The sequence below is a fragment of the Pelodiscus sinensis genome, chromosome 5 (genome assembly GCF_049634645.1).
Source record: "Pelodiscus sinensis isolate JC-2024 chromosome 5, ASM4963464v1, whole genome shotgun sequence".
In the NCBI taxonomy this organism is placed as follows: Eukaryota; Metazoa; Chordata; order Testudines; family Trionychidae; genus Pelodiscus; species Pelodiscus sinensis.
In genome coordinates this window covers 116,284,543-116,310,237 of record NC_134715.1, presented here as the reverse complement: position 1 = coordinate 116,310,237, position 25,695 = coordinate 116,284,543, and the positions used below count along the sequence as shown (strand labels likewise).

Below are 25,695 nucleotides of genomic sequence, written 5' to 3'. Positions count from 1 at the left end.
TTATTTTTACATCATAGCTACCTCTTTTATGGAAATTGTGTATAGAGAACCTGACCATATATTTGCTCTGATATTTAACTGCAGAACTTAATTGTAACCAATATTTACAAATTCAGCCATTCATAATATAAACCTACTTCATGTATGTGCAATATATATTACATATTTTTCATCATAAATAGTACAATATTTTATTTGTATTTTAGTGACAGTATATTGTTTTTATAATAATCATTTTAAGAATGGATTTTATTTTTAGTGATTTGATTTAAACGTAATATGATTGTTTTTGTTCATGCAAAAGTTGTTTTAATAGGAACACCTACTTATTAGAGGAATTCTGAATATGGCAATAAAAGATTTCTTCTTTGCCAGATTTGCTATGTATATTTTGTTTTTTTGTAGCTTACATAAAATATGCGATAAGAAAACAATTTTAAAGGACATTGCATTGAAAAGCTATTCAGTTAAATGTCCATTGAGTAATAACATGCAGTAGTTTAAATGGATTCTTTTTTCCTTTGAATTGTTACTTTTACAGTGTCTTTCCCATTAGCTATTAAAAATGTACCCCTTTAATAAAAGAGAATTGAAAGCAATAAGTTGTCTAATGTGCCTCATTTAATTGGCTTGGTAGTGAGGATCTTCTTCACAGAATCTTATATAAGAAAATCAATCAAAATAATTTTTAAAAAGAAGATAGGCATTATATTAATTATTGCTGTTTAGGTTAAGAAATGTATTTTAGATGACTAGTTGCAATGAAAATGCAAGAGTAATGTTCTAAAATATATGCAACCGATATACATATAACAGAATAAAAGATAAATTTTAAATTTGTATTGTCAAATATATTTTAGAATAGGGGTTCCCAAATTATGGGGTAATATCCCCAGAAGGGTCATGGAAGTACATTCATACTGTAAATTTTTGAAAAAACACAAATTTAGTAAATTTAAAATGATAAAAAACCATAGCTACAGAATATAATCCTTTAATGGTGTGATGGAGAGTCTAGGCACCTGTCCATAATTCATATATCTTGACAAAATGAAAAGCGCTTGAGATGGTTTACCAAGAGGTTGATCAAAACTCAGTACAACCAGACAACCTCATGTTTGAAATGCATTCTCTGATTTAGGTAGTTAAATGTGTGAAAGGTGGCTATTAATCTTTGTATCTTCAGTGGTCCATCTCCTAGAGAATGAAACTAGTTTCCAAACTGGATTCTGAAACTTGAAAAAAGTAGTTTGGAAAGTGGAGATAGTTTTCTTAGATCAGAGGAAACATGTGTTAACCTATACACAGAAATATAGGCTTACTAAGCAAGTCCTGAGGACGTCAGTGAGGGAGATCTCTGGACACAGCAAAGATTTGGTGGTGTGAGGTCAGTAACATAGGCAACCTGTCAGGACATACAAGATGAATACCTTATGGGAGATGTGTAATCCTGGATCTGTTTTAAACAAACCATTTATTTTGTTTTAATTTCATTTTCTTTTATTGATCTTATTTTTATTAAGATTCCTGTTGTATTGGTAACCTGACACAGAACTAATTGAACTGCATAACTTCTTGAAAGAGGTTCTGAAGGGTAAATAGTTTCTAGAATATACATCCTTCTCTTAGTCTCAGTTATGGAACATGGGCAGAGGAACCTGTTCTCATTGGGTCGCATTATCACCAGGCTAAAGTGGATGAATTCAAGGGGCAAAACCAAAAGAGAAGATGGGAATTGGAGATGGGTGCATCAGTCTGATGTTTGCCACATATTGTTGAAATCTGGAACCACAAATATAGGTTCAGTTTAGAGAGCAAGATGTAGGAGAAAAATAATGTTGTATCCTGTTAAGGCTTCTATATTGTTGTCATAGGCAGCTTATTGTAGACTGGTGCATGATATAGATGTAAACAAAATATTCTAGACTTCTTTCTGAGACTTTTTCAAAGGTGTCTAAGGGAGCCCATTGAATTTCAGACTTCTTTGAAAATTCCAACTGCTGCTAAAAACATTATTATGGGCAAAAACAACTAGATAGCTGATATGGGATTCACTAAAGAATTCAAGTAGGGAACTGACCCTATGCTGTTGAATTTTTTATATCAGTGACATGGAAGAAGACATAAAATTGTTACTGCTAATTTTTTCCAGATGACACAGTGATTGTGAGAATGATAAAAATGAAAATGACAGGTCACTAAGGGTATGTCTACACTACCCTGCTAGTTCGAACTAGCGGGGTAATGTAGGCATACCGCACTTGCAAATGAAGCCCGGGATTTGAATTTCCCGGGCTTCATTTGCATAAGCGGGGAGCCGCCATTTTTAAAACCCCGCTGGTTCGAACCCCGTGCAGCGCGGCTACCCGGGGCACGAACTAGGTAGTTCGAACCAGGCTTCCTAGTTCGAACTACCGTTACTCCTCGTGAAATGAGGAGTAACGGTAGTTCGAACTAGGAAGCCTAGTTCGAACTACCTAGTTCGTGCCCCGTGTAGCCGCGCTGCACGGGGTTCGAACCAGCGGGGTTTTAAAAATGGCGGCTCCCCGCTTATGCAAATGAAGCCCGGGAAATTCAAATCCCGGGCTTCATTTGCAAGTGCGGTATGCCTACATTACCCTCCTAGTTCAAACTAGGAGGGTAGTGTAGACATACCCTTATATAGGGTAGTCTGGATTGTTGGTAAGATGGTTGCACCCAAAAACATATATTTATATCATTATGACCAGATGTAAGGTCATACAAGTAGGAACAAATACTTGCAGGCCATACTTGCATGATGGTGGAAAGCAGGGATGTATAATCAGCTGAACATGAGCTTCCCAGTATGATACTGTGTCCAAAAAAGTAAATGCAATTTTTGGTGTATAAACAGGGGCGCTCAAGTTATATTACCTCTGTGTTTGGCGCAAGTGAGATTGTTACTGGAGTACTGTATCCAGTTTAGCTGTCCACAGTTCAAGAAGTATGTTAAAAATCAGAGAAAATTCAGAGAAAAGTCCATGAGAAAGAGAGTCCATGTCATATTGTGATAGAGTAGACGGGGGTGGGCAATGAAACTGTAGCAGCACATCAGGGTTAGCCCCTGGTGGGCTGCTGCAGCTCAATTTACCTGCACCTTCACAGGTACAGGAAATTGCAGCTCCCATTGGCCAGGAATGGCCAACGGGAGCTGTGATCCCCCATACCTATGGAGGTGCAGATAAATACAGTGGTTTGAGGACTCACCAGGGGCTAACCCTGGCAGACCGTACAGGCCAGTAGTTACCCACCGCAGACTAAACTAATCTATGTAGTTTAGCAAAGGATTGGCAAATATATGATGTGGTTTTATGTCCTCTGATTCTAACCTATGGCATATTCTGAAGTATTGGCTGTCAAAATTATGTAGAATTCTAAATGTCACAATTTTAAAAATCCAACTTCTGTCCCTGAAAGATAAATTTGAGGATTTTTTTTTTAGACTTCTCTTTGCAATTGACATCATCTCAAGTTGTACACTCTGAAGTAGGGATATTAAATATCAGTTAATTGAATAGTCGATTAACCTCATGAATTCTTATCTGTTATTTGACTATCTTATAGTACCCGGAGACGGGGCCGGCAGCAGTGCGCTCCAGCCCCACTTCCAAGGAGCCCCTTGCCACTCTACGCTGCTGCCTCTGTATCATACGCAGCAGATCAGGGTGCTAGGCAGGAGCTGGTCTATGCGGGGAGGCAGTTTAAAAACCTGCTCTCCTTGCGGGCCAGATGCCTCCAATATAGAGGCAACAGTGTGGGGTGGCAAAGCCCCTGTCCAGGAAGGGTGGGCCTGAGCTCCCAGGCCCAATGCGAGCTGGAACTGAGCCGGGATGCCTGCCTGTCCGCCTGGCTCCTAATACACTTTAAATGCAGAGCCGCAGTGGTAGTAGGTCCTGCCCCCAGCTCAATCCGGGACTAAGCTGGGCTGCTGGCCAGCCTGCTAAAAAAATTTCTGGCAGGGGAGAGGGAAATGTATGTAGTCCAGTGTTTCTCAACCAGTGGTACAAGTACCCTTAGGAGTACTTGAGAGAAGTCTGGGGTGTATGTCAACACAACTGAAATTTGCAGAAAACCGATTTTTTGTTTTAAGTTTTACAGCATTTTATTATTTTTGTACTTTTTTACTCCCAAAAATTTCATTGCCCGCACAGCTCTGATTAAGCTGTTTAAACAAATGTGTTGCAATGGTAGAAAAAAAATTTGTGTGTTTGAAAACTGTAGGTACTGGGGGTACTTTATAATTTTGTTTTTTGAAAAAGAGGTACTTTATAAAAAAAAAAAGGTTAAGAAGCTTTTGCTTATCGGTTAATTAACTACACTATTACATCCCTACTCTGAAGGAGCCCTGGTTGTTCTATGCTGTATCGATCATTGTTGAGGATGTCAATAGGCATCTCTTCACTGCCCCTAAATCACAATTTATCAGTTTAATTTGATGTCAGTTGAAGTCTGTGGTACTGCTAATATGAATTAATAGTGCCTTTCCTCAAATAATGTGCATCTCCCAATAAATTACTTTAAGCTAAGCCTTTCTTGAAACCAACTGCTATCAAACTCTTGATGAACTTGAGGAATTGGGATGACAGTATGGTCTTATCCACTTGCTAGGGCAGTGCTGCAAAGAGGAGTTTCATAAAGTATTTCTTGACTGGAACTTAAGGCTGTTGAATGTGCCTTCCTTCCCTTGAGCCTCAAACAGACCTTGTAGAATGTGATAATTGGGAGGCCATGTTCTCCTGCATTGTAAGCACCTCATACTTATCATAGTTAATCAGGACTGTGTAGTTAGCTGAAACGAAAAACATTATTATGTTAGCCTTCTATGCTCATAGACATACCAACTAGAGAAGCAGGCAGGATTCCTGTTGAGGAAGATATTGCAAATTGTTTTTGTTTTTGCGGACTTGTAATTCATTTTTTGAGAGTTCAGTCATTGGTTACCACCATACTCTTGGCACATAAGCATGTCTTTATTACTGAAGTTATTTGGAACGCAGGATCTCTTGAATTCTAATCTGGATGTAAAACTATTTTGAACAATGAATACAATTCAGATTCCTATTCATGGCTATTCTCACAATCTTTTACCTAATTTAAATACTTTTGCAAAAGAAACAAAATGGCAATTCTGATATGAAATAAAATTTCTAAGGATTTTTCAGAGTTCAAATAATCTGTAGTAACACATTTTTTTATAAAATATTTTAAAATGTTTAGAAATATCATTAAAATTAAGTTCCAGTGGCTTTTCAGCCATGTGATTTTTTTGTTACTTATTTTACCTGAGATAGGAATTGTACATTTATGTAGAAATCAGAGAGGTGTGTAAATGTTGAATAAATCCAATAATCTATGCATATTTACTGTAGAATCTAAATAGTTTACCAGTTTTTACTGGTTATGTGGTAAATGATTATTTCCATCAAATAATTTTTATACAAATACTATATCAAATCTGTCTCATAAGGGCCCTGAGTAGTACTCTGTATCAACAACTGAGAGTAGAATGTGACCCAGTAAGTATTGAAGTTTTAAAGTGAGATCATCATACTACTCACAAAATCAGGTCTTGCAACTTCCTCTTATGAACAAATTGAGACAAGTTTTTATTGAACATTTAAAGAAAGAAACTGCTACCCTTGAATGCTGTCTGCATAATGTTTTTGGCAAAGGTAAATTTAGTTTTATTAAACATTCACAAACATGTTTATAACCCTTTACTGTAAATTCAAATGTAATTATTAACAATTTTAGCTATACTAAATATAACTATCAAAAATAATAGTTTAAATTATGGGTAGTTTAGCTAAAATATGCTTATGTATCTTGAAGAAGAGTTCTGTGGAATTTGAAAGCATGTCTTTTCTACCAACCTTGTATCTTTCAGGGGGTCACCTCTGAGCTACAGTGATTGATTTTTTTCCCCTTTCCCCTGGTGGGTGGGTTCCCTGCCTTCTCTCCGACTTTTTCCACAAGACCTTGCCCTTGCCCTACCTCTTTTCCTGAGGCCCCGCCACATACCCACTGTTCACTCCTCTCAGTCTTCCTCAGGGTGCTGAACACCTGGTTGGCAGCCAGGTCTAGAAGCACTGTAACTGGTGGTGCTGAGCACCTCCTATTTTTTACTGCGGATGCTTGAGTCCCTGATCACAGAATCAGCACCTATGCCCTGAGTGACATAGCTATGTCCATCTATCTTTTAAGTGTAGAACAGGCCCCAGAATGAATTAACTGACAGTGTAAAGTTAATTTTCATATATTAAATGCACATTAAACCCTTGAATGGATATTCATTCAGAAGTAAAGTGGCTGTAATTTGCTATAGCTTGAAGAAAGTTTAAAGTACAATGAGCTAAGCTAGCTTCTGAATCAGTGTGTCTATGCATTAATTTTTACACAGTCAATTTCACACCATGAGATTCATTTTAATGTACCTGAGTGTCCTTGTATAGACAAGTGTGAATATGTTTTAAAAGGCAGACAAAGTCAATGAGTTAATGTTTTTTATTTGGACCAGCTTCTGTAGGTGAGAGAGACAAGTTTTCCAGCCACCAGAGCTCCTCTTCAGGCTGGGAAAGGTACTTTCAGCATAACAAGTAAATGCAAGATGTAACATTGTTTAGCACAAGCAGTTAGCACGTACTGTAAGGAACTATTCTAGGTAGATGAAGCAAAATGCAGGACAATGTAGCACTTTAAAGACTAACAAGATGGTTTATTAGATGATGAGCTTTCGTGGGCCAGACCCACTTCCTCAGATCAAATAGTGGAAGAAAGTAGTCACAACCATATATACCAAATGATACAATTAAAAAAAATGAACAAATATGAAAAGGACAAATCACATTGCAGAACAGGAGGGAGATGCAGGGGGGGGGGGGGGAGGAAGGAAGGTAAGTGTCTGTGAATTGATATTAGAGGTAGGGAGAGTGGGATGTTTGTGAGTTAATGGTATTAGAGGTGATAATTGGGGAAACTATCTTGGTAATGGGTGAGATAGTTCAAATGTTTGTTGAGTCCTTTTTGGAAAGTGTCGAATTTTAACATGAATGACAGTTATTCTAGGTAGAGTGGCCCATTAACACATCTGTAGTCATAGGACAAAAAGATGGAGATATGCCACGTCTGCACTAGCACCTACATTGGCAAAACTTTTGTCCCTCCAGTGTTTTAAAAAAACACACTCAAGGCTGTCTCTACACTTATACGTGCTGCGCAAAACTTTTGTTATTAATAGGTGATTAACCCTTTCCCTCACCCCATGAACGACAAGGTTTTGCTATGCATGTAAATGCAAGTATGAACGCTGCTTTGTCTGCAGGAGTGTCTCCTGCCAGCAAAGCAAAACCCACTGCTCGAGGAGAGAAGTATATTTTTGGCAAAAGTGCTCACAAAAAGCATTCACACCCGCCAACTTTGAGCAAAACAGCCTGGTTGCTAAAAGCAGCATAATATATACACACCCTAAGGCTAGGTCTACACTACACCTTTTTCTGATTTTTTTTTTCTGAAGAGGCTTTTCCGAAATTTGGCCCATCTACATTGGTCCAAATTTCAGAAAATTCCCCTCTTTCGGAAGATCCCATAGGGCTTCCAAACAAGCAAGTTTGCTCTTCTGCAAAAAAAGCCAACCCGCAGTCTAGACCAGTGGTCCCCAACCTTTCGAGGTTGTCGGGCGCCAGGGGGCGTGGCCGTTCGCCCGCCAGGCGCCAGGGGACGTGGCCGTTCACCCGCTGGGCGCCAGGGGCGGGGACACTTGCGCCCCGGGGGCGGCCCCCCCCCCCCATAGCTGCATGCCCGGGGCCGGCGCTCCCCCTGCCAAGCGCCGCGCGCCCGGGGCCGGCGCTTCCCCCGCCAGCGCCGCGCGTCCAGGGCCGGCGCTTCCCCCACCAAGCGCCGCGCGCCTGGGGCCGGCGCTTCCCCCGCCGCGCGCCGGGGCCAGCGCTCTCCCCCGCCATGCGCCGCACGCCCGGGGCCGGCGCTCCCCCCCGCCATGCGCCCGGTGCCAGGCCAGCCCCGAGCACCTGGCGGGCGCATGGAAATGCCCCCGCGGGCGCCATGGCGCCCGCGGGCACCGTGTTGGGGACCACGGGTCTAGACGTACCCTGAGTTTCATAAGGTTCACTGACATAAGTGCTTGTGTCTAGGGATGTAAAAATGTTGTTAAAAATGTAACCATGTAACCACTACAAAATTACAGTGGTTGTAGGGATAACATATCAATGTATTGAAAATGATTCCCCCAAATGGAAGTGACTCCCCATAATTTGTTCCCCACAACTTAAAGGCTGTGTCTACACTGGCATGAATTTCCGGAAATGCTTAAAACTGAATACTATTCCGTTTTCAGTTTTTCCGGAAAAGGAGCATCTACATTGGCAGGCTGCTTTTCCGGAAAAGCCCTTTTTCCGGAAAGGCGTCTGTGGCCAATATAGACGCACTTTTCTGGAAAAGAGCCCCGATCGCCATTTTCGCGATCGGGGCTTTTTTCCGGAAAAGACGACTGGGCTGTCTACACTAGCCCTTTTCCGGAACAGTGTTCCGGAATAAGGACTTATGCCCGAGCGGGAGCAAAATAGTTTTTCCGGAATAGAGGCTGATTTTGTACAGTAGAGCATCGTTGCTTTTCCGGAAATTCAAGGGCCAGTGTAGACAGCTCACAGCTTATTCCGGAAAAGCGGCTGATTTTCCGGAATAAGTGGCCCAGTGTAGACACAGCCAAAGTGGTTAGATTTATTATTAATTCTTCTTATTATTATTATTATTTGTTAAGATTGTTAAATGTTTAGATTTATTATTATTATTGCCCCTTTAGAATATAATGTATTAGGTCATGTAACTTAGAACTGTTAAGAATATAATCCTATGTAGCCAGAAACAGCCCCCCCCCTCTGTGCCCCAGGGCATGCTCAAGCTTGTGCAAGGGGCTGCTTGAAATTGACATTGCAGAGATACATTGTAACAATGCATTGTCAAGCCACTAACTCTGCTATGGGAGCCTAGCCCTGTAATTGACTAAGGGCATTGTTACTTAATTGACGCCTGTTCTCTTTAAAACATTGTAACTTTACTCAGCACTCAGAGAATATTTTAAGCAATACCACCCAGAAACTTTTTGTAACTACAACTCTGATATATGTAAAGTTATTATTATACAAAAATATTGTACGGGAAACATTAATTAAGGAATGTATGTAAGAGAGAGAGAGTGCTTGGATGATGAGTGAATGGTTCTGAGAGGTGGCAGCCTGAGAATACAGCAACAAAGGGCTGAAGAAGGCGTCAGGTGCCAGGTGCAACCAAAAGGTGTCAAGTGGAGAAAACCAAGTACTGGAGGTCCACCCGATAAGATCACTGACTAGCACCTGGCAGCCACCCTGGAGACATCAGCATGATGCAGCAATTTCCATAGACTGGCATAGGAAGAAATTCCTATAAGAACTGGACTAAAAAACTATGGAATCAGAGTCCAAGGTTCTGCTGCCAGTCTACCAGGAGCTTCAGATGCGCATCTGATCAGGACTTCGCTCCCCACTACCATCACTTGTGTACAGAATACCTGGCCAGTATTCTGTCACAAGCAACTTCCAGGCTGGTAACTATAACAAATACACAGAACCTGAATGAATGGATGAATGAATGTTTATATGTATAAGGGTTAAGTAGTTAAACAACGTTGTTTGCTTCTATCTTTTCTTTATTTTTTTATTATTATCTTTACAATAAATGTGGCTTTTTGCCTTATCCCCCTCATAAGATCCTGCTTGCTTTTATTGGTACAACATGGTTACACAGTTAAACACACTGTGGGTTCTGCATTATAAAGCTTATATACTGCAAAGCCTGCAGCAAAACTTCCCTGGGAGCAGGGCCGGCAGCCCCTGCCAGCCCTTCTCCCAGGGAGGAGGCTCTGCTGCAGGCCCCACACCAAGAGAGGCTTCGCGGTGGGCTCTGCATCTGGTTGTGGATATCAGATTTTGTGGTGTGTTGGCTGTGGTTACTGAATCTGTGAAGGTAGATGTGGAGATCTATAGTTTTCTTGTATATGGTTCTGTGGGTTTCATTGTTCTAGGTCACTGGTTCTGAAATTGTAGTCCACGGACCACTTGTGGTCTGCAACCATCTTACTGCGAGCTTGGGGCTTGGCTTCCCCTCCCCCTCTGCCCTCCCGCTCCGGGGAGCTCTGCGCTTATGCTCCAGCTCTGTGCCCTCCCACCCTCATGTGGCTGGAGTGCCAGAGCTGGCTTCCTGCTGTGGGAGGGGCGATTCCTGTCCCTCATGGGCCAGATATGGTCTCATGGGAGGAGGAAGTGGCTCTGTGTGCTGCCACTCTCCCCTTTTCCCTCTACTCCCTGGTTGGGGGAATAGTAGCACAGGAAACCACTTATCTGGAGGCTTTTCCCATGCTCCCATTGGCTAGAATTGTGCCTACCCAGACTCCCTGCCCTACCTTCAGCCTTCTCCTGCACCCAATCACCCAACCAGACACCATCCCCACTTCTACCTCCAGCTCAGACTTCACACCCTTACCACGTCCTGCACCCCACCTTCCATTCAGACCCCTCACTCCTATCCCTATCCCACTTCCTGGTAGCTCCTTCCCACACTCTGAATCCCTCATTTTTGGCCCCATACCAGTGCATAGGGAAGGCCACAAAATCTATTATCCCTGGGACCCCAGAAGAGTTAATCTGGCCTGTGGGAAGCTCTGAACCTAGGTCTTCCCTTTCCTCTCCCTTTCCCTTCCCAGGTGGGGCTGGAGCACGAGGAAAGTGAGGTTTCTCAGTCAGGGGGCCACATCAGTGAGGGCTGCGAGCTTTTTGTTGGTTTTTGTGTGTGAGGGGGCCAGTTCTAACTTTTTTGTGTAGCCCCTGACTGATTTTTCTGTGGGTCAGTGGCCCCCGACCCAAAAAAGGTTCCCCATCCCTGCCTTAAATAAAAACAATGTTGAAACCTTTTGTTTTGGACATGAATTAATACTTTTACTTTTATTTAAAATGAAGTTTCGTAAACTAACTTTATAAAGTTAAAGAGCTTGATCTGTTTCATTATTTTGATTAATATTTCCTTTCTTATTGGTCCTGTATGCCTTCTTATTTTATAGCTGCATATTTATGTTTTTATGCTCCATTAACCTAATATGAATAATTTAGTATTTAAGGTATTTAGAGATAAGTGAAGGCATTTTGTCATCATGGGTGGTTGGCTTGTAGTCCGAGGAAAGGTTTGTGTTGAGCCAGGTGTGCTGTGGGCCAAAAAGTTTGAGAACCACTGTTTGCAGCTGATTGTGGTGTGCAGAAAGTTGATGCCAGTGTGAAGTGTTCCAGAGACAGTTTAAAGGATGAGTGGTGGTAGTTGAGTTGTGGTGGAGGAAGGAAGTTTAATATCCAGAGGATGAAAATGTTGATATATCTCAGTTATATAATTGATTTTGTGGTGCATTTGATATGGCTTATTACCACCAATATTCAGTAGTGGTGTTAACTGGCCATTCTATCTTCAAGGGTGCCTTACAATATGTGCTAATTACTTACACTAAACAATGCGTTGCACCTTACATTTAGTTGTGATATTAGGAGTACCTTTTCCAGGCCTGAAGAAGAGAAGAAGAGCTATGTATGGCTCAAAAGCTTCTCTCACTAACAGACATTGGTCCGGTAAAAGATATTACCTCACCCGCCTTGTCTCTGTGGAACCGACATGGCTACAACTACACTGCATAGTATAGACATAGCCTACACCAAATCAGTTAAATTCTTCTATCATCTTTCACAAGCACAAAAGTCAGTTAATTGGAGGAATTCTTTTTAGTGTTTATTTGGAAATCATACTACTCTTCCTGAAGGGCATATCAACACTATAAAATTAAGTAGGCCTAACCTTCATTGCTGCAGTAATTACTTTGCGTGTGTGTGTCTGCACTTTGTTCCATGTGTCAATGGTGTGGGTCCTTACCAGAGCACTTGCACTGATTAAATTGTCAATGTGTGACATTGTGGGATAGCTTCTGAAAGCTAGCAATAGTCTATGTAAGCAACACAGTGTCTTCACTGACACGGCTTCAGTCATACTATGTCAACATTCACTGTCTTGTGGAGGTGGAGTTATTAAGTGAGTATAGTCCGGGAGTTACATTTATGGGAGAGAAATGTTAATGTAGAGATTTAGATCATGTCTTCACTCCGGGGAATATCGAAGCTGCAGCAATCGATGCTTAGAATTTCTATATAGCAGGCCTAGTAAAGACCTGCTAAATCAAACTCAGAGGATGCTCCAGTTGGCAGCTGGTACTCCTGCTCCTGTGAGGAGTAAGGTAGGCTGACCAGAGCATTTGCTCCTGTCAGCCTCCTGCTTTGGGGATGGTAGGGAAACTTGAATTGACTCCAGCCACTTACGTAATCCAGGTATGTTAATTATCTTAGTTCGACCTTTCCCTTTAGTATAGACCTAGCCTTACAGAGTTAGGTTGATGTAAGCTAACTCTGAAGTATAGACCAGGGCTAAGAAATGTAACTTTGCATTTTAACTGTCTATTTACTAAAAGGGAAATATATGTTTGAAGACTGTTGTGAAGATACTATTAATTTCCATTGATGCCTTTCAAATATAGCAAAAAGGAACACTATTAATGTTTGAATAAGATGCAAAAAGATATGCTAAAGTAACAGACTAGACCTAAAAATGTATTTCTAAGAAATAATCTGATTACTTTTTGCCTGAAAAGTACACCTATATATTATGTTATTTGTATTAACTTTTTGGCAGTCTTTGTTTATGTTCTGAGTAATGGTGTTGATGTCATAGTATTCAGTATAACCAAAGTTTCACCATGCAATATGTATGAATAAAACAAAAGGAATCTAAGAACAGTCACTGTTCTGTTACTTTCATAAGAATGTAATAAGTACTATGTAACAGATTATATCTAGTACACAATATTCAAACATGTAGATTCCATTTTAAAAGTAACTTTACAATTTTGAATATTATAAAATACTAAACTGTCATGCAAAATACTTTCTTATAAGTTAGCATAAAACATTTTATGCACTTCATGAACAGCATCATCTCAAATGTTTGAGTCCCTGGATGGTGCTTTTGTATGACTTGAGAGAAATTCACAGATGCTACTTGGATTACAGGCAGTCCCCGGGTTACGTACAAGATAGGAACTATAGGTTTGTTCTTAAGTTGAATTTGTACGTAACTCGGAACTGGCTACAGATTCAGCCGCTGCTACTGAAACTGACCAGGAGCTGACTACAGGAATCCCGAGGCAGAGTTGCTCTGCCCCCAGCTTCCTGGAATCACTGATCAGTTTCAACAGTGACTGAATCTGGAGCCTGGGACAGAACAGCTGGGGCGCTGCCGGGTAGGTCCCCCCAGGACCAACCCGGCAGCACCCCAGCTGCTCTACCCCAGGCGTCCACAACAAAAGCCTGGTCTGCTGGGGGGAGGGGGGGCGCACTAGCTGTGGCCCCCCCCCAGCAGACCAGGGACACCCGGAGCAAAGCCTTGGAGGCGGCGGGGTCCCGCGCCTCTGCGGCTTTTCTCCGGAGCAAAGCCTTGGAGGCGCGGGACCCCGCCGCCTCTGCGGCTTTGCTTGGGGTGTTCCTGGTCTGCTGGGGACCCCCCCAGCTGACCAGGGACACCCGGAGCAGCTTTTCTCGCCCCGGAGGACGCAGTGGCGGGACCACTGCGCGTCTGGATGGTCCCGCCGCCCGCGAGTTCCGGGGCGAGAAAAGCCCCGTTCATAAGTGTGGATCCGACATAAGTCGGATCCGCGTAACTCAGGGACTGCCTGTATATTATTACACTTTATAAATTGAAAGGGAAAGATTTATTTTTATATAACTTTACAAGAAATGTTTTTTTCAGTGATGCATGAAAAGAGAAGCAATAATTAAAAATCTATTTTGATTGAGATTAGCCTAATAAAATGACAGGTTTTGAAAATTCCAAATTACTACTAGCAGAATTTTTGTTTAAAAGAATGGGCCTAAGTCCTCTTCTGGTGAAGTTAATGGAACTACACTAATTTATCCACTCAGCATTATTAATCTATTATTTAAATAGTATGGAAATTTATAATGCATTTAAAATGCAATTAAAGTTTTAGAGTTGACAAAGTTTTTTAGTGTTTTTTTTTCCGTTGTTTTTGTTTTTTTATTGAACCTCTATCCTATTTTTTGCTTCTTAATGATATACACATCGTGAAGGAGATATGTAAGTGACTTTCCTCCCTGTCCCCCATGCTCATCCCTTATTTGGGAAGCATCATAAATGAACAGTCTGGACTTTTCTGGTTTTGCTAGAAGACCATTATTAGGTAAAAGAGAGCTTAATGTGACCATTTAATAAGTTAAAGGGACAAGAGTTTCTAAATAATCAAAAAGGACTTTCCCTATTTAATCTGTTAGTCATTTAAATGGATGTTAAAAAAGAATTAACAGAAAAAGTTCAGGCTGATTAAAAATGGCTTTTGCTCAGCTCAGTGTAAAAAGCAAATATTTGTACATTGTAACAGATGTTTGGGGAATGTCCACACACTTGCTTTTACAAAAAGTTTTAATTGCATTAAGTTAATTGGCAGTCTGAGGTAAGAAATGATGTGTAGACAAACCGATGTCATTATTTAATCAATTCTGCACTCATCCTAGAGCTCTAGATTATGTCAAAATTGCAAAATTTGATGTGAAATCCTGTTGAAGACAAATGCAGTTAATGGATCTGTCAGCATACCTAGTTGAGATTAATACTTTAACTTCCACACTTCTGTAGGAAGAAGTATTAGTTGGACCTTGACTAGCTATATTGGGGTAAAAACTACTTGCATTTTATCTCCTCTAGGATTTTATATCAACATAGCTAAGTCAATATAAAAAAATAGGTTTTTTTTTCCCCATAGCAAAGACACATAAAATCCAGGCTGAATTTCTATTGTAAAATATGAGCGTGGGGAAAAAAAAGCTCCTTTCAAATCATGAAGGGACAAAAAGGATACGACTCCTGTTCCTCATTTTTGAAGGTTACCTTTGAAAACGTAAGGATCTGATCTTGCAAACATGTACACACAAGTAACTTTGTAAGCAGCCCTTTTTAAACTCAGTGTGAGTATACACATTGGGAAGTATATTGCCCAATATTGTGGGAGCAGGCTACCAGACATGAGTTCAATAGCTGGGAAGAAGTTCGGTAGGGAGAAGGAAGCAGCTGTTGGAAAATAACTGCTGACTCATTTAGACTGTCTCTTCCCCCATGTCACCTGGGGCTGATTGATTTTTCTGGGCCAAAATGCAAAGATTGATCAGCGCCTTCAGTATTATACATTACTTGGAGAAGTTTCTCTATGTATTGTCATGATATTTATGTAACTCATCTCTTTCTCTCTTTTTTTTATTGTAGTCTGCAACTGTGTCTGATGGAGGTAAGCTAAAATTTGTTTTCACTTTTATTAGTATACAGAAAAATCAAACTTTCCACATTAAATATTGTGGTAAAGTGTGATAAATAAAATGTCACATGAAAAGAAGTGTTTGCTTAATAATCAACATGATGGGTTCATTCTCCAGACCATAATGATTAAGGCTTCATGCTTGTCACAGAGGTCACAGTTTCTGTGAACTCCATGATTTCTGTGAACTCCATGATTTCTGGCTAGTGTGTCTGGCTCAGGGGCCACATGAACAGGTTGGGCAGTCACTGGGCCAGGTGCACTGGCTGCTGCTGGGGCAGTCTCCCTCACTTATCCAGCAGCAGGGGTGGATGTGGGGAGGGCTCAGGGCTGAGAGGAGTTGTGTGGGGCAATGCTTACTTGAGAGGGTTCCCTGGAATGTAGAGAGGAACTTCTTTCCCCTCAGCTGCTAGCTCCACATGCTGCCTCCACCCACAGGCACCACCACTGCTGCTCCTATTGGCAATGGTTCCCAGCCATGGGAACTGCAGAACCAAGGCTTGGGGTGCCATCACAAGTAGTGTGATCAAGTGGAGCTAGAGGTTAGAGGTTACCGCTTCCCTCTTCTGAAGCACCTACGTAAAATTCTTTGTGGCATATTCATTTAAATAAAGATGTTATTACAACTAGAATTTTTCATTTGTGATTTTTTCAAAAAGTTGATCTAGTGGGATATTATAAAATTAGGAATTGATTGACATAATCTTTCTCTCACTTTATTAATATCCTTTATTAGTCTTTATAGTCTTTTACCATTGTACTTTTCATTTTATATGTTACAAAAAAGTTTTTTACTGTTTTGTCTTGCAAAGACAGCTTCTAACTCCTAAATTTAGATGTGATCTCAGAGTTCTTGTTGAGGCTAACGGGCAATTCTTTTTATAACAAAGTAATACATTAATTTTAGATAAATGTGAATACATCCTTAAAAACTTATTAAATGTAACCCAGCCTTGCTGTTGCTAGGACACTATTGAGTACCATCCGGAACTGAGAGGATGCTCTTTCATTTGAGAACTCTTGACACAAAATCTACTATTAAGATTAGCATTGCTATTTGGGCCTCCTATTCTGCTGGGCTTCAAACAGCAATAAAGAATTGTGTTTAAATTCAGTTGAATGGTAGTTCCAGCTAACTGATTTCCTTATATGGTTTGGCTGGGATTAAAAGCAAAATATTTTTAGTTAATTTGTTACTGGGGTTATGAAGTGCTGAATTTGACACGTTGGATCCTGTGCTTCTGGGCAGCAGTAGGCTGAATATTCTCTTTCCCCATCAGGCAAAATGGCAACTCCCAGTCTAATTTCTTGCCTCAGTGGCTCACTACAGCTCTCAGTCTAGCCCCTTTACTTCAGGGGCAAGCTGTACAGGCAGTCCCCGAGTTACGCGGATCCGACTTATGTCGGATCCGCACTTACAAACGGGGCTTTCTCACCCCGGAGCTCGCAGGCAGCGGGACTGCGCAGAGCGCAGCGGTCCCGCCACCTCGACCTCCGGGGCGAGAAAAGCTGCTCCGGGTGCCCCTGGTCTGCTGGACCAGGGACACCCAGAGCAAAGCCGGGGAGGCGGAGGGTCAGGCAAAGCCTCAGAGGCGCGGGACTCCGCCGCTGCTGCCGCTTTGTTCCCGGTGCCTCTGGTCTGCTGGGGACCGTCTCCAGCAGATCAGGGACACCTGGAGCAAAGCCGGGTAGGCGAGGGGTCCCGCGTCTCTGAGGCTTTGCTCTGGCAAAGCCTCAGAGGCACGGCACCCCGCCGCTGCTTTGCTCCCCGTGTCCCTGGTCTGCTGGGGGGGAGGGTGCAGCTAGTGGCCCCCCCCCAGCAGACCAGGGAGACGTGGAGCAAAGCCCCGGGCCTGTGGTAGAGCAGGTGGGGCGCTGCCGGTTGGTCCCGCAGCACCGCTCCTTGGCGCTACTGGACCAACCCGGCAGCACCCCAGCTGCTCTGCCCCAGGCGTCCCCAAGTCAGCCGCTGCTGAAACTGACCAGTGGCTGACTACAGGAAGCCCCTGCCCCGGGCTTCCTGGAATCAGCCACTGATCAGTTTCAGCAGCAGCTGACTTGGGGATGCCTGGGGTTCTTAAGTTGAATCTGTATGTAAGTCAGAACTGGCGTCCTGATTCAGCCGCTGTTGAAACTGATCAGTTTCAGCAGCGGCTGAATCTGGACGCCAGTTCCGACTTACATACAGATTCATCTTAAGAACAAACCTACAGTCCCTATCTTGCACGTAACCCGGGGACTGCCTGATTTAGCCACTAGCAACATTGGCACAGCAGAAGGAAAAGGGAGGGGAAAAATCTCTAGTGGTCTCTCTGGGAGTACAGGAAACAGACCTCAGTCTTTTCCCTCACTAGCAGGGGTATACCTCGCTCAGATTTCCGGGGCCCAAAAGGGCTGTTCCCCTAGCAGAGCTTCCCCTGCCCTTTGCCTCTGTACCTGCAGGGTTCTCTCCTGCAAGCTAACAGTGTCTGTAGATTTCCTGATCTTCTGCAATGTGCCCTTCTCCTCCTCCTGGCACACAACTAAACTGATTAAAGGGGAGGCTTTTTACCAATTCCAGCCAGTCCTTAATTGGCTCCAGGTGTCCCAATCAAACCCAAATCTCTCCACTGGTTGAATACAGGTTCTAGATTGCCTCTGAGGATCTTAATTAACCTGAGGTAGACCTTGTTTGCTTACCAGGGAAATAATGACTTCTTAAGCTAGAGCTAATATACCTGCTTTTTGTTATTTTCTTGTATCCACTGGTGTTACCCAGTGATACTAGTGACTGAAGAAGTTCAACCCATGCTGGACATTTGGAAAAAAGGAGAAATGTGTTCTACATAATAATAGCTGTGGTAGCTGTGGGGTACCTGAGGGGTAGCTGTGTTAGTCTTAAAAAGCGACGAGGAGTCCTGTGGCACCTTATAGACTAACTGAAGTGTAGGAGCATAAGCTTTCGTGGGCAAAGACCCACTTCGTCAGATGCATCTGACGAAGTGGGTCTTTGTCCACGAAAGCTTATGCTCCTACACTTCAGTTAGTCTATAAGGTGCCACAGGACTCCTCGTCGCTTTTGCAGATTCAGACTAACACGGCTACCCCTCTGATACTTGTGTTAGTCTTATCTTCCTAAAACAAAAGGAAAAACTATGTAGCACTTTAAAGACTAAAGATGATGAGCTTTCGTGGGCCACTCCCTCAGATCATATTCTGGAAGAGAATTGGCATGACCATATATACCAAAGGAATATAATGAAAAAAGTAAACACATTATTAAACTGACAAATCAGATTTAGTACAGAAGGTGGGGTGAGGGAGAGGGAGGTAGGGAATAGCTATTTATGAATCAATGAATGGCTAATCAGGGGTGCTAAGTAGGGGAGCTATCTTTGTAAAGGGTAAGGTAAATCACATATTTGTTAAGGCCCATTCATAAAGTGTCAAATTTAAGCATGAAAGAAAGTTCTGAAGTTTCCCTCTGTAATCTGGTGTTAAAGTCTCTTTGAAGTAAGATGCATGTAGTAAGGTTAAGACTATGTCCAGGTAGTTTGAAATGAAAAACAACTGTTTTTTCCTTGTGAAGATGTCTGATGTCTGATTTGTGGGCATTAATTCTTTGGCGAAGTGTCTGAGAAGTCTGTCCAATATACATAGCAGAAGGACACTGTTGGCACATGATGGCATAAATTATATTTCTGGATGAACAGGAATATGTGTTCTTGATCATCTCACTGACATGATTAGGTCCAGTGATGGTGTCACCAGAGTAAATATGTGGACAAAGTTGGCAACAGAGTTTGTTGCAAGGGAAAGTTCCAGTGTTGGTATTAAGGTGGTATGTCCTGTGGTTGTTGGTAAGAATCTTCCTGAGGTTAGGTAGTTGTCTATAGGAGACTATGGGTCTGTCCCCCAGAGCCTCTCGGAGTGTAATATCCTGTTCCAGTACAGGTTGTAGGTTATTGATAATGCTTTGGAGGTGTTTAAGTTGGGGGCTATAGGTGATGACAAGTGTTGTTCTATTGTTGGTTTCCTTGGTCCTATCTTGAAGTAGATGGTTTCTGGGTATTGGTCTGGCTCTTTCAATTTGTTTTTTTATTTCCCCCGGTGGGTAATTGAGATTTACAAATGCTTGGTAGAGATCTTGAAGTATCTGGTCTCTGTCAGTGGGGTTAGAGCAGATGCAGTCGTACCTAAGGGCTTGAATATAGACGATGGATATTATGGTGTGTCCTGGATGGAAGCTGAAGGCATATAGGTAAGTGTAACAGTCAGTGGGTTTTCTGTAGAGAGTGGTATTTAATTTTCCATTAGTGATTTGTACTGTGATGTCCATGAAATGGATCTCTTGTGTTGAATGGTCCAAACTGAGATTGATGGTGGGGTGTTAGTTGTTAACGTCTCTGTGAAATACGTCCAGTGTTTCTTGGCCATGGGTCCAGATCATAAAGATGTCATCGATGTAGCATAAGTAAAGGAGGGGTAACGGGACAGGATCTTAGGGAACGTTGTTCTAAGTCAGCCATAAAGATGTTAGTGAGGCCATGCGTGTACCCATGCGGGTACATGCGGGTACCCAAAGATGTACTGTGAGGCCATGCGGGTACCCATGGCTGTGCCGCAGATCTAGAGGTATAAGTTGTCCCCAAATTGGAAATAATTGTGGGTGAGAACAAAGTTACATAGGTCTGCTACCAGACTGGCTGTGGTATTCTCTGGGATAGAACATAACATAACATAAGAACATAAGAACGGCCATACTGGGTCAGACCAAAGGTCCATCTAGCCCAGTAGCCTGTCTGCCGATAGTGGCCAGCACCAGGTGCCGCAGAGAGGGTGGACCAAAGACAATGATCAAGCGATTTGTCTCCTGCCATCCTTCTCCAGCCTCTGACAAACAGAGGCTAGGGACATCATTTCTATCCCCTGGCTAATAGCCTTTTATGGACCTAACCTCCATGAAATTATCTCGCTTCTCTTTAAACTCTGTTATAGTCCTATAGTGTTTCTAATCACTTGTAATCCATCTTTATGTGGAATATTGGTGTAGAGAGCTTTTACATCCATGGGGGCAAGGATGGTGTTATCAGGGAGGTTAGCGATGTTTTATAGTTTTCTCAGGAAATCAGTGGTATCTTGGAGATAGCTGGGAATGTTGGTTACATAGGGTTTGAGGAGAGAGTCTACACAGCTGGATAGTCTGGTAGTGAGTGTGCCAATACCTGAAATGATGGGACATCCGGGATGTCCAGGTTTATGGATTTTGGGAAGCAAATAGAACAATTCTGGTCGGGGTTCAAAAGGTATTTCTGTGTGAATTTGGTCCCGAGTAGAGGCAGGGAGTTCCTTAAGGAGATAGTGTAGTTTCTTTTGGTATTCCGAAGTGGGATCAGAGGAGAGAGGTCTGTAAAATGTGGTGTTGTAGAGTTGTCTAGTTGCCTCCAGGTCATAGTCTGATTTATTCATAATGACCACAGCGCCCCCTTTATCAGCAGGGTTGTTTTTGAGACTCTGGATAGCATAGCATTCAGCACGGCTGACATTGTATGTCACTTGTTGGTGGTGGTGCATAATGTCAGTCTGTGCATTGTTGCAGAAGCATTGTATATAGAAATCCAGATTGTAATTATGACCGTCGGGGGAGTCCACATAGAATTTTTTTTCTTTTGGTGTTGATAGGAGGGATCTGATTGGTCAGATTGATGTTCATTGGTAGTTTGGAAATATTGCTTTTCATTTCAACCAGTTGCTTTTCATTTCAACCTACCTGGACATAATCTTAACGACCTTACTACATGCATCTTACTTCAAAGAGACTTTAACACCAGATTACAGAGGGAAACTTCAGAACTTTCTTTCATGCTTAAATTTGACACTTTACAAATGGGCCTTAACAAAGACTAATATCCCTACCCATTACAGAGATAGCTTCCCCGCTTATCATCCCTGATTAGCCATTCATTGATTCATAAATAGCTATTCCCTCCCTCCTTCTCCTTCACCCCACCTTCTGTACTAAATCTGATTTGTCAGTTTAATAATGTGTTCACTTTTTTCATTATATTCCTTTGGTATATATGGTCATGCCAATTCTCTTCCAGAATATGATCTGAGGAAGTGGGTCTGGCCCACGAAAGCTCATCACCTATTAAACCATCTTGTTAGTCTTTAAAGTGCTACATAGTTTTTCCTTGTGTTTTGGATAGGCTTTTAGCCTGGCCCTTGCATCATTTGTGCCCATCCATAATAACCAGCCAAGTTTTGTTAGAAACTAGTTTAGCAGAACAGTTTAAATACGATTTCTTAATGATATACAACATCTTTAGTATAGTTAGCGTATAGTAGAGATGGTTGGCTTCTAAAGTTGCCTCATTTGGTCTTGCAAAAGGATCAGTCTTGCATGTATTTTACCTATTTTGGCTTAGGTACTGAACAATATATACTGTTTTTTATTAAGCAAAAGGATGCAAACATCTGCTTAGGAAGCAAGCAAACTAAAACAAAAGGTAGCTGTGGTTAGTCTGAGCTTGCTAAAACAAAAGGAAAAACTATGTAGCACTTTAAAGACTAACAAGATGGTTAAATAGGTGATGAGCTTCTGAGGAAATGGGTTTGGCTCCCTAAAGCTCATCACCTATTAAACCATCTTGTTAGTCTTTAAAGTGCTACATAGTTTTTCCTTTTGTTAAAACAAAAGGGGGATTCTGAAGCTGGAGGAGGGTAGGGATAGTTGCCTGTTTTCTTAATCCAAGTGAAATAGTAGTCAAATATATTCATAGCAGCTCTTGTTATTCATTCCTCCTATTTGCTATTTCTTTGCTATCATTTTCTTTTTAAAAATGATGCCTGTTTGGGGCTTAGCCAGAAATAATACCCTAGGCAGAGTTCACTATATGATTTTGCTAGCAGCTGATTTAATCCATCGGGTATTTTCTCTTCTTCAGCTGTCACCACTGTCACAGCATATGGAAAGCAGGTAGAATAGAGAGTCTATTTGGAGCCTACCCACTAACTGGCATGGGATAACAGGGGGAAAGGCAGTTTGCACCTACTCCATCTCTTATTTCTTAAAAGTAGCTTTTATCTTTATCTTCACTATTAAAAAAAAGTTTGTACAGTGAGTAGGCTATCTTGGTGGGATATTCCATCAGAGACAAAGTGTGGGTTATTTTTACCTCAGTATAGCTAGTAAAGCAGTGGTTACCCACCAGTAGATCGGGATCTATCAGTAGATCTTGGAGCCTCTGACAGGGAGATCCTGACTGGCTTGTCCAGGAAACTATCAAGCACTGGCACTTAAGCTGCCCCTCCATTCACTGTCATGCTGCTCTGGTCCTCTGTCTGGGAGCTGCCCACCTGGAACCTCCTGCTTGTTGTGCAGGGTATGGGAGGGAAAATGGGGGGCGCTGATGTCAGAGTGTCCCTCCTCCTCCACTCCTGAACCCCATCTCCACACTGAGAGAAGAGGATGGAGGGGGCTTGGCAATGCAAATCTCTGTCACTCTCACAGTGTGTGTGTGTGTGTGTGTGTGTGTGTGTGTGTGTGTGTGTGTGTGTGTGTGTGTGTGTGTGTGTGATTCTCACAAACACTGTCCTTCATGCTCATCTCCCAAACCAACACATATGTGCTTGGAAAGTGGGTTTGTTTTGGTTTTTGATGGGTCTGTGCATTCATCATTTTTATTTCTCTTACACTTACAAGTAATTCTTTGAGTAGTGAGTTCTACCATACCTAACCTGTTGTGGCTGGAGTAATTATCCCTATTGTAGTTGTTGCTCCTGCTAGTGGCTGGCATGTCCCTGCAGCCCCTGAGAAAGGCAGAGCAGAGGGTCTCCACTCGCTGTCCTTGCCTGCAGACACTGCTCCTGCAGCTCCTATTGATCAATAATGGGTAACTATGGCCAGTAGAAGCTATTGGCTCAGTGCCTGTAGATGAGGGGCAGCACATGGCGCCATGGAGCCACTGCTGCACATGTCAGCTGCTTTCAGGAGTGGTGTAGGGCCAGGGCAGGAGTAAGCCTGCCTTAATCCCACTTCTCCACCACCTTGAAGCCGTCTCAGTAAAACAGTGCCCAGACAGAGCCTGCTTCCTGAACCCCTGTTCCAGTCCTGAACCTCATCCTGCCCCAGACCTGAGTCTCTCTGCACCCAAACTCCTTCCCAGAACTTGCACCCTGAAACCCCTCCTGGACCCCAATCTCCCACCCTGGGCTAAGCCAGGAGCCCCTCCAACACTCTAGACCCCTTGGTCCAAGACCAGACCCTGTACCCCAAGCCCTTGCCCAGCCTGGTGAAAGTGAGTGAGGAAAGAGAAGAAAGACGGATGGTGTGAGCAAGGTAAGGCTTTGGAGAAGTTGTGGAGTTGGAGCAAGGCCTTAAATAAGGGGTGGGAAGGAGGTGGGGCAAGGATATTTGGGTTTGAAAAAGATCTTACATTGCACTTAAATTGGAAAAAGTGATCTTATGGGTAAAAATGTTGGAGACCACTATAGAAAAGATACAAATCCTAGGTGAAAGGTTTAGGGTTGACCTTGACTAACTACACTGAGATAAAAACTGTAATACCTTGTCTCTACTAGGAGTTTACATCCTCAGTTTCCCATTTCAGTGTAAAAACACATCTTTTTATCTGTAGTTAAGACAGTGGTCCCCAACCTTTCATGGCTGGTGGGTGCCTGGGGGCGGGGCTGCTCACGCGCCGCATGTCCGGGGTGGAGCCAGCCCCGATGTTTCGGTGGGCGCACATAAATGCCCCGGCGCCCGCAGGCACCACGTTGGGAACCACTGAGTTAAGTCATACGCTAACATGCAGACAGCATTTGGAGGCTTATCTGAATATTGTATAAACTGCTAAATCCACAAGAAGTGATTTTTGTATCCTTAAAGATTTATGTATTATACATTTGTTGGTCTAAGAAAAGATTAGGTATTATCTGCTTGTCTACAATAAAAACTATTTCTCCTGCATAGAATGTCTAATATCCATTGGCTGATGAAATAGGATCCCCGAGGTAACACTCAGTTGATAGTAATGTCAAGTACAGTGTACTTACTTTTGCAAATTTTATTAAAGATCTCTGGCTTGTCATGTTCTGCTTCTTCAGTATTGTTACTAAAGTTATTTTCAAGTCTAGGGATAATTGTATTTTCATAATTTAATACCATAGAATTTGGTTGAGTCGTGACGTCTGAGGGCTGTGTAGGTTGCAGAAGTAAAAGAACAGATTGTAATTTGCTCTCAGTATTCTGTTGAGTTCTGTATCCTAATATTTTATCTGTCTTCTTGTTTAGTGCTGAAGATTTAACAGCATACATTGTCTCTCTCAATTATAAAGGTACCGGGGGGTCCTAATTTCTGTACAAAGCTATAAATTGTAGACTATATAAAGAATAATATTTAATAAATGCTTAACTATACAGAAAGTAAACTGGAAAAATAAGATCCACGAGGAGAAAGTGAAACCAGAAAAAGTGAATACAAATAAAATCTCAATTTCAGCTAGAGCTGCACTAAATCAAATGTTCTGATTAATGTCTATATGACAATTTTCGACTTAATTTCTTTGAAAAGATCACAGCAAATAAATGTTTCTATTTTTTTAATTTCAGCATTTCACTATAATACTCATAGAATTGCCTATTTTTGGACTTGTCTAGGTTTGAGACATTTGCAGCAGTATGACTGCATTAATATAGTTACATAATACAAATTTCCTTTATTTATACAGTCCATTTATGAGAGTGTTTCCAAGTTTAAAATAATTATATGTATTTAAATCTATCCTTGCAACTAGTGCAGAGTACACACCAACTTTTTGTTCAAATCACTGGGGCCTCATGTTATGTAAAAACTTTACATTAGAGTCTGGCTTTGGATGCTGATTGCTCAAGTCCATATTCAGTCAGATGCATACTAATTGCCGGTTGCATATTTGGTTGTTACCACCAAAATAAAAAAAGTATATATTCTCACAGGCCAGCATTTTCAGATTTGGGCACCTTTGGTTATGTACACAAATCAAGATTTAGGACACTTAAATAAGTGGCTTGATTTTCAGAAGTGCTGTGCAGCCACTGCAGTCTTTTAAATCAGTAGGCTTTGATAGGGTTTAAGCACCTCCTAAAGCTAAGCCTCTTATTTAGGTGCCTCTCTTAAGAAACTGAAGTTTGAAAATGTCATTTTCTTCAGTGGGTAGGAGGGAAAACAAAGTAAATTATATGGCAAAATTATAGTAAG

The 25,695-nt window shown here is 42.0% G+C and overlaps 1 protein-coding gene across 11 annotated transcripts in view; it reads left to right on the top strand.

Moving 5' to 3' along the window:
• Positions 1 to 25,695, top strand: part of RGS12 (regulator of G protein signaling 12) — a 169,432-nt gene that overhangs the window by 58,055 nt on the left and 85,682 nt on the right. For all 11 annotated transcript variants that reach the window (XM_075930830.1, XM_075930829.1, XM_075930831.1 and 8 more), the window contains one exon: positions 15,427 to 15,448. In XM_075930830.1, coding sequence (XP_075786945.1) covers positions 15,427 to 15,448 — 22 coding nt within the window. The remainder of the gene's footprint in view (positions 1 to 15,426; positions 15,449 to 25,695) is intronic.